The sequence below is a fragment of the Sorex fumeus genome, unplaced genomic scaffold (genome assembly GCF_029834395.1).
Source record: "Sorex fumeus unplaced genomic scaffold, SorFum_2.1 ptg000001l, whole genome shotgun sequence".
NCBI classification, from domain to species: domain Eukaryota; kingdom Metazoa; phylum Chordata; class Mammalia; order Eulipotyphla; family Soricidae; genus Sorex; species Sorex fumeus.
In genome coordinates this window covers 2,540,448-2,549,896 of record NW_026606058.1, presented here as the reverse complement: position 1 = coordinate 2,549,896, position 9,449 = coordinate 2,540,448, and the positions used below count along the sequence as shown (strand labels likewise).

Here is a 9,449-nt window from a genome sequence, read left to right as displayed (position 1 = left end):
ATCCCAGGATGCAGAGCCAGGAGTAAGCCCTGAGCATCACTGAGTGTGGCCAAAAAAAAGTAAAAGTAAAGTAAGTAAAGGCCTCCCGCTGTTCATCGATTTGCTCGAGCGGGCCCAGTAACGTCTCCATTGGAGACTTTGTTGTTACTGTGTTTGGCATATCGAATATATCACGGGGAGCTTGCCAGGCTCTGCCGTGCGGGCGAGATACTCTCGGTAGCTTGCCGGGAGATACTCTAGGCCAAAAAAAAAACAAAAACAAAAAAGAGACAAACCTTTTCTGACACCAGCTCGGCCAGAGCCTCTGTGGCTTTGGAAGAGCATGTTCAAGGGATGTGAACTTGGGCACATTCCCTCGAACCCATCATCATCCAACCCTTGGAAACTGGCTTCTGGAGGGGTGGCAGCCCCGAGAGGGTTAACCTAGAAGCTTCCAGTCCTGCCTCTGCTCTAACACTGCGCCTTTGTCTGGGGGCCTTTGTGAGTGCTCAAGATGCAGGTCCAGTGGGACAGACCCCCTCCACATGGAGACCTGAATGTGTGGGCCTGAACGTCACAGGTCCACGTGCTGCCACTCTGAGGTGCTTCCGGAGCCTTTGAAGCTCCGGGCTGGGAGATGCAACAGGGACACTCTCCCATCCCACCTGAGGTCTGTGAGGGCAAGAGAGAGTAACAGTGGGCACTGCCAGCTTACTTTCCACTTCAGTGCTCAGGGGGAATGAACGGGCCAAGGGTGGGTGGTGGCTGGAGCCCAGGCAGGTCAGGGCAGGTCAGGAGGCTGGAAGGGCTGGATGAGAGAGCTGAGGACAAAGAGGACAACCCAAGGCAGAGCTGGCTTCTGCCCCGGCCAAGGACCACAACCTGTTACCACCCCTAGAGCCCCGATGGATCCAGATCGAGAGATCAACACAGCCAGACCTGCGCACAGACTCCCACAGACACACACACATTGCAGATACACATCTTCAGCCCTCACACTCGGGCATAAATGCACGTACGGGCATGTCTTTATTTTAGAGGTGGGGGGTCTCCCAAAAAGTCCCCAAAGAGGCCAGGGCCCCACTCGTAATTCTCAACCACCCAAGCTGGTGATTGAATGAGAAGACCCAAGGGTGTGGTTGTCTCAGGCCCTGCAGTGCCAGAGACACCCCAGAGATCCCCCAGCCAGAGAGAACCATGTGGTGCCAGGGATCAGGCAGGGGTTGCCACATGCAAGACATGAGCTTATCCCCGACCACGACTCTAGCCCAGGCACAGATGTTTATGCAGGGACACACTGCCGCTGAGACATGTGCACCCGGCAGCACCTCTGACCCACATGGGCCATCCCCAAGGCCTCCACAAGCAAGACTGCCACACAGGCTCACTCATGCCCAGTACCACTGAGAGACACACACGCTGAGATGAAGCCAGGCTTCTCTCTGTGTGCAGGAGTGTACACACACACACACAAACACACACACACACACACACACACAGAGTGCATGCAAGCCTTGTAACTCAAATTCCAGCCGCTGGCCATTTGAGAGCTTCCTGGCCCGCTGCCCTCAGCCCTCCCTGCCCCCCACCCCTTCTCCTGCCACGCCCCACCCTGCCATTGGTTGTATAAATTCCCTCCCTTTGCCCCTTCCCGGGCACAGCCTGCCTCCGGCACCAGCAACGCTTTCCACTCCTGGCAGACGTGTCAGGCCCAGAAAGTGTCCAGTGCGCAGCATGGGTAAGAAGGGGGCCTGGCCCACCCTGGCATGCCCAACTGGCAGGAAATGACAGGAAACTGGCAGGAGAGCTGCTTAAGGAAGGGGGAGGGAATGTGTCTCAGAGCTCAGGACTTTGTTCCAGCTCAGCCACAGGCTTGGAGGTGCCTGGGAGGGGAGGTGAGGAAGTCTCTGAGAAGGCCCTGGGGTCCCGTGCAGCCCCCCGCCAGGCCGGACCCAGGGCGCCTTTCTGCAGCTGGACAGTTGACTGGGTTACAAGACTTCGAGGGGCTCTCTGTGTCCTCGGCGATCGCTGTAGGAGACAGTGGCTGCAACCTTGGGCCCGCTTCTTTCTCTAGCCCAGGCTGTAGGCACCTGGCCCCCCTCAATGGCAGGGTGGGAGGGAAGTCATGAGGTCCATCTTCTCTCAGTGGGGGCCCGTCCCAGTGGTCCCATCCTCTCGGTCCTGGAAGTCCTCCTAGCACCCCATCTGTGCGGATAGATACAGGGGTTTGGGTCTGGTCAGGTGCCCAGGCGAGCTTGTTCACTTAGCTTTGGTGCTTTCCTGACTGGAAGGATGCCCAGCTGGCAGCCTGGTCCAGGGAGGGGTCCAGGGAGCTTTGGCCGAGTCCTGTCAATCCCAAGAGGTTCAGAGATGCTTAAAATGGGGGGGGGTCTCGGGACTAGAGTGATAGCTACTGCAAGTGGGGGCCTTGCTTTGCAGGCAGCAGATTTAAATTGCATCCCTGGCATCCAGTATGGTCCCCTGAGCCCCACCAAGAGTGTAGAGCCAGGAGTGAGCCTGCGCTCCACTGGTGTATCCCAGAGAGAGAGAGAGAGAGAAATAAAAAGGACAGGGGGTAGAATCTTCCCCATGAGGGGCGGGAGGAGCAGGCGGGGGTGGGGGGGGACGGCTGATGAGGAATGGCCGCACCTTTCCCTCCCAGCCTCCCTGTCTCTGTGCTGGCGCTATGGCCATGGGGTCACTCCCGCCGGCCAGGGTTAGGTTCTCCAGCCATGCCCAGCAGTGCAGACGTAGCCCTCGCCATCTCTCCGTAGCTCTGGCCTCTGCTATCCGCCTTGATGGTCTGAATCAGCCTCTCTCTGCGCCCAGCCACCCCGGGCAAGTCCTGCCAGATCTGGGGTCGGTGGCCGACACGACCCAGGTGTCCTTCATTCCCTACTCCAGACCCGATGGCTGTCTCACCCACCCCTCCCTGCACCCTCCAAGGCCACACACCAACCTACTCCTACTTTCAAGGTCCAACAACACCCCCTGTCTTTCTCTCTCTCTCTCTCTCTCTCTCTCTCTCTCTCTCTCTCTCTCTCTCTCTCTCTCTTTCTCTCTGGGATACACCACTGGATCGCAGGCTCACTCCTGGCTCTACACTCAGAAATGACTCTTGGTGGGGCTCAGGCGACCATACTGGATGCCAGGGATGAAATCTGAATGTGCTGCCTGCCAGGCCAGCCCCCTACTTGCAGTAGACATCACTCTAGCTTCAGTCCCACGCCCAAACTCCAGGATGGCAGGGCCTTGCCATTTTATCCGCCCTTCACAGCCTCCTAGAGCAGGTTGGACGTATCATAGACGCCTGTTAGCAGGTGACAGGGAGTAAGCTCAGATCTGACATGTAACCAAGCTTTGAGACCCACCGTTGTGAGTCTGCTCCTAGCGATGCCTTCTTGCTTAGTGTGGTGACAGGGCCGCTGCCCGCCTGCTCCCTCTGTCTGCTGTGCCAGCTCCCCGGGGCAGGTTGCCCGCCTCCAGCTGCTGCTTCCTTCCTGCTCGCCCTCCTGGTTGGTCCAGCCCTGGTGCCCAGTGCCTGCCCCTGGTCCAGCCACCTCCTGGGCCCTTTCCCAGCAGCTGCCTCTGGCCTGCAGGTCAGAGTGGCTTCTCTCAGACTCCTGGGGACCGCGGGCCACTCTCTGCAGTGCTGGTAGGCGGGTCTCTGCCATCCAGAGCTGAGCCAATTTCCCTGCATTAGAGATCAAGGAAGTGGGTCCACCCAGGGTCAGAAACTAGCCCTTCCTGTTGGTCTCAGTCTTGTGACCTTGAACTTCGGCCTCCTGTTCCTCAGCAGACCCTTGGTTATGTAAGCTGGCCTGGCCAGCTGCCCACGCTCAGGACCAATGGGGAGAAATGAGGAAGTAACCCTCAGCACAGCGGGGGGGCACGCGCCTTGCAGGAAGCCAACCGGGTTCGGTCACCTGCGGCCAGAGGGTCCCCAAGCCGTGCCAGAAGTGATTCCTGAGTGCAGAGGCCGGAGTAAGCCCTGAGCACCGGCTGGCTGTGATTCCAAAACAAACAGACAAACAAAGGAGGCTGTGTCCCGGCTGTGGGCCTTGGCTCAGGGACACGTTTGGCCCCTCCCCTGCACCATCCGCAGCACCTGCGGGCTTCACACCCAGAGCCCCCCAAAGTGCCTCTCGCTAGCCGTGTGTGAGTCCTCCCTGGCGGTGTCGCTCGTGCTCCCTTGGTGAGGCCCCATGGCACAAAGCCCGGGTTTCAGTCCACGCCCAGACTTCAGGATGGCAGTGGCCTGTCGGGGCGGTCACCCTGGGGGGTGTCGTGACTGCCATGCCACAGTGTCCCCTGTCCTCCCCAGGGGCCTGCTGGAGGGTCTTTCCCCCCAGATGTCCCCTCTCTCTCTGAGAAGGCCGCTGGCCAGAGGTGGGCAGGGTTGGGGGTGCTGCCACCGGGAAGGGTCCCCCCAGAGCCTCGCCCTGTTGTTTCTGCAGCTACAAAATGTGGCAAGTGTGGACCTGGCTACTCCACCCCGCTGGAGGCCATGAAAGGTGAGTGTCTGGGCCAACACCCCGGGGAGAAAGCCTTCGAGGTCCTGCCAAGGCTTGGGGGGCATCACACCCAGCTCTGCTCCCGCCCTCATCCCTCTGCTTCCCGTCTCGCAGGGCCCAGGGAGGAGATTGTCTACTTGCCGTGCATCTACCGGAACACCGCCACTGACGCCCCAGATTACCTGGCCACTGTGGACGTGAACCCCAAGTCTCCTCAGTACTGCCAGGTGAGGCGAGGCCAGGGTGCCTGGGTCACCGCTGCCCTCGCCAGTGTGGGTGTTCACCGGACCCACCTGAGGGATGACACGTGCCGTGCCCCGGTCTAGGTCATCCATCGGCTGCCAATGCCCAACCTCAAGGATGAGCTGCACCACTCGGGCTGGAACACGTGTAGCAGCTGCTTCGGGGACAGCAGCAAGGCCCGCACCAAGCTGGTACTGCCCAGCCTCATCTCCTCCCGCGTCTACGTGGTGGACGTGGGCTCCGAGCCCCGAGCGCCCAAGCTGCACAAGGCCAGTCGCCCCTCCCGGTCCCCACGGGATGCAGCAGCCTGGGCGCCAGACGTCACCTCTGTGGCAGGGTCTGGGCCCAGCTGCAGGGAGGGAGGTCAGAGTTCAGAGGGGCGACAGCTCAGTGCCCTGGACGCTGACCCCAGCAGGGAAGGAGTCCTTCTCCCCCGCTAGGGGAAGCCTAGCTTTTCCTGAAGCAGGGGCTGAGTCCGTGCTCTGAGATGCTCTAGCAAGTGCCTCCTTCCTGCCAGGAGCACTGTGCTGGCAACTGCCAAGCCTGGGAGGAGGCTGGCGTCCACGCAGGGCCAGGAGACACTCAGGACACAGCAGCTGGGGGGTGAGCAGCAGCTCTGGCCTCTGTGTGGGTGACACACTGAGTCTCCCATGTTCCTGGGCAGCTGTGGGCATGGCCGGAAGAAGTCAGGCTCAGTAGACAGCAGGGCAACAGGTGGCGGGGGCGGGGGGCAGGATGGGGCTGTCCAGGGTTCTGGAGGATTCTGACTCTTCCTGCCCTCTGCAGGTCATCGAACCCAGTGACATCCATGCCAAGTGTAACCTGGGCTACCTCCACACCAGCCACTGCCTGGCCAGCGGGGAGGTGATGATCAGTGCGCTGGGAGACCCCCAGGGCAACAGCAAAGGTACACCGTTTCTGTCAGGGGCCAGATTACAGCTGGGGGAGCAGAGCACAGACCCGCAGAGAACTACATAGCTGTGTCTCACCCACTCACCCATCACTGGGCGACAGAAGACACGCACGGCGGTACTCTGGTACCAGTCCTGGCGTAATGTTGGTCACCACTTCTCGTAGTGCTGGGGGGCCCAGAGTGACCCCCACACTGAGCTGGCTGTAACCTCTGAGCACCACTGAGTTTGACCCCAAAATCAAAGCAATACAAATCTCCCCGCAAAACGCCGCCAAAACTCGTCACTGGTCGTTCCAAGAGCTGGTGAGGCGTGTGAGAGGTTCCCAGCATAGGCGTCTGGTGGTCTGCAAAGGAAGTGGCAGAGGAATCGGACACACTCAACAAGGAAGGGAGTTCAGAGCTACCTGGCACCCCAAAGGCTCTGGTGAGGACGCAGCAGAGCCCAGACTCTGGAAGGGTCTCACAGAAAGTGGAGCACGGAGGCCCAGATGTCTTGGCTCACGGGACAATTTTCCTCTGGCCTGAGAGAATGAAGTTGATAGGAGCTAGGGACTTTGCAGAGTGAATCCCTGCCCCCCTCCCGAAACCCCCCACTCCTAAAACCCCTACTCACTCCTGAGACCCCCTCACCCCCCACAGGCTCTTGAGACCCCCCCATGCTTGAGATCCCCCTCTGGGGCTCTGAGTCCCTCCGATCCCTGAATGTCCAGAGTGGACACCATCCGGGTAGGCTCCTGGCCATGGGCCGGAACATGCCTGGCTGACACTGAGCAAGAGTGACCAGCCCCCGCTTCCTGCCACTGGCCTCCTCCCCTCCAGGGGGCTTCGTGCTGCTGGATGGAGACACGTTTGAGGTGAAGGGGACGTGGGAGAAGCCAGGGGGTGCCGCGCCCATGGGCTACGACTTCTGGTACCAGCCCCGCCACAATGTCATGATCAGCACCGAGTGGGCTGCTCCCAATGTCATCCGTGACGGCTTCAACCCCGCAGACGTGCAAGCAGGTGAGCCAGCGCCCGGCTTGGCACCCCCATCCCTCAGGGCACCTCCTGGCCCCAAGGCACTCTGGCACCCCGGCCCCTGCTTTCTCTCAGGCCCTGGCCCCTGTTGCCCTGCTCCCTCCTGTGTCCCTCTGAACCTCCCAGGGGCTTCAAGTGATGGGCAAGGGTGACAGTGTGGCATCCTCACCCTCCCTCTGCCCGGCCCAGGGAAGTATGGCAGCTGCCTGCACGTGTGGGACTGGCAGCGCCACGAGATTGTGCAGACAGTGCATCTGCAGGACGGGCTCATTCCACTGGAGATTCGCTTCCTGCATGACCCGGCCGCGTCCCAAGGCTTCGTGGGCTGCGCCCTCAGCTCCAACATCCAGCGCTTCTACAAGAACCAGGTGACCCGGAGCCAGGCCATGGCACGGTGGGGAGGACGCTGGCCTGCACCGGGCCGGCCCCGCACCCCAGCGGTCCCCCCGGGCCCACGGGAGTGATCCCTGAGCACAGAGCCAAAAGTCAGCCCTGAGCACTGCTGGGTGTGGCCAAAAAACAGAAGAGCGAGGTGACTGGGGCAGACCTGGTCCCTGTCACTCCACTCCTGCTCCTGCCCGACTCTGCTCTGGGCCGGGGCTGGGCGGCTCCATTCAGCTGTGACGGAGGCAGCGGCAGCGCTGCGAGACTCTGTCCCGGTGTGTCCCTGCACAGAGGGACAGGCCGGCCTCCTCCTGCCTCACACCCCCTTCTCCCCGGGCAGGGTGGCACGTGGTCAGTGGAGAAAGTCATCCAGGTGCCCCCCAAGAAGGTGACAGGCTGGATGCTGCCCGAGATGCCAGGTGAGTGTCAGCATGGTGCAGCGAGGGGCGGCAGGGCCGGGGGGCATCCGAGGCCCGTTCCTGCCCCGAGACTCATCCTAAAGGCCTGCGGAACCCCCCGCAGGTCTCATCACTGACATCCTGCTGTCCCTGGACGACCGCTTCCTCTACTTCAGCAACTGGCTTCATGGGGATGTGCGCCAGTACGACATCTCCGACCCACAGCATCCCCGCCTCACCGGGCAGGCAAGCAGTGCGGGGAGTCTGTGGCGACGGGTGGGGGCGGGGAGGTGGGCATGCAGGTGGGACTGGGGGTGCCTGCCGAGCAGGGCAAGATCCTAACAAGGACTCCTGGGCCGGCTGCTCTCCCTGAACATCACCTCCGCCCTCTCCGGCCCGTCCCCCACCACGCAGCTTTTCATCGGGGGCAGCATTGCCAAGGGGGGCCCAGTGCAAGTTCTGGAGGACCAGGAGCTGAAATCCCAGCCCGAGGCCCTGGTGGTCCAGGTGAGCCCCCCACCCCTACACTCCCGTGCCGGAGAGGAGGGGGGGGAGCGTGGCGAGCTGCTCCGAGGAGGGTGTGCGTACAGCCGGGTCCTGAGCCCTCCCTTCCCAGGGGAAGCGAGTGCCCGGCGGCCCTCAGATGATCCAGCTGAGTCTGGACGGAAAGCGCCTCTACGTCACCACGTCTCTGTACAGCGCGTGGGACAAGCAATTCTACCCCGACCTCATCAAGTAAGAAGCAGAGACCCGCCACCCCCACACCCTGCTCCCACCTGGAGCACGGAGGACCCTCTCTGACCCCCCCCCTCTGGCCCCCAGGGAAGGCTCCGTGATGCTGCAGGTGGACGTGGACACGGTGAACGGAGGGCTGAAGCTGAATCCCAACTTCCTGGTGGATTTTGGGAAGGAGCCCCTCGGGCCGGCGCTGGCCCACGAGCTCCGCTACCCTGGGGGCGACTGCAGCTCGGACATCTGGCTCTGAAGCCCCCCGCAGCCTTATCATATTATACTCACACTGCGTTCCACTCCGGCAGCTTGCGCCCCCAGAGCCCAGCCGGGACCCTGCCCCCGCGGCCCCCCGCGGCCCTCACTGTCTTGTACTCACTGTGCCCTCTTTATACATACGCTCCCAGGAGCAATCTCACCCCCAATAAACTGCTGAACGGCCCCTCCTGTCACCTGGTCTGGCAGGCCGGGCGCTGCACCCCTCTTCTGCACAGGGAAATTCCCCAGTGGGCTGACACGCATGACCTCGATGTGACCATGCCCAGGCAGGAGCCAACGGTCCCCAGGGGCTCAAGCACAGTGATTTGGGGGAAGCCATATCCACTGATAACTCTCAACTTTTTAAAAACTTTATCCAAGTTCTCTTGGGTCAAGGGATGTGGCTGAGAGGGTACAGAACTTGCTTTGCATGTGTGAAGCCCTGGGATCCACCCCACAACACACACACATATGCACACATGCACACACGCACACACATACATACGACACACATGGACATGCACATTTTCTATGATTCTCTGCCTTTTTCCACAAAGCTAAATCTCATCCACCTCACCCTCCCCCGCAGAGAAAATGGCATATATCCCCCTGACCCATGCCTTGGCAGCTTGAACCCTGACACAGGTAGTACAGTTTGTCCCCAGGGCATGCAGAGGACTAAAGGCCCCCTGGAAGACAGCAGAGACTCACGGTGAACTAGGCGCTCGTGGACCAGAGATCATACAGGGGTTAAAGCTCTAGCCTTGCATGTGGCTGACCACCACAAACAGTCCCCTGAGCCCAGCAGGAGTGACCCCTGAGGACAGAGCCAAGAGTGATCTCTGAGCACTGCTGCGTGTGGCCCCCAAACAAACCAGCCACTCTTGTCTCCTCCGAACAGAACTATACTCTTTGTTGTGCTTTGGGGAGTTACTCCCGGTAATATTTGGCCAACTGGGTATTGACTGGGTGGTTTAATGCTTGGCCAACTGGGTATTGACTGGGTGGTTTAAT

At 60.9% G+C, this 9,449-nt stretch overlaps 1 protein-coding gene across 1 annotated transcript; it reads left to right on the top strand.

Annotated features, from left to right (window-relative positions):
• Positions 1–1,635: 1,635 nt before the first annotated feature.
• SELENBP1 (selenium binding protein 1) lies at positions 1,636–8,615 on the top strand. The gene is made up of 12 exons (XM_056117992.1): positions 1,636–1,717; positions 4,437–4,493; positions 4,608–4,720; positions 4,820–5,005; positions 5,523–5,643; positions 6,469–6,651; positions 6,856–7,034; positions 7,391–7,469; positions 7,573–7,694; positions 7,863–7,955; positions 8,065–8,183; positions 8,271–8,615. Exons 1-12 carry the CDS (start codon positions 1,714–1,716, stop codon positions 8,431–8,433), a joined length of 1,419 nt encoding a protein of 472 aa, XP_055973967.1. The 5' UTR covers positions 1,636–1,713; the 3' UTR covers positions 8,434–8,615.
• The last annotated feature ends 834 nt before the right edge of the window (positions 8,616–9,449 follow it).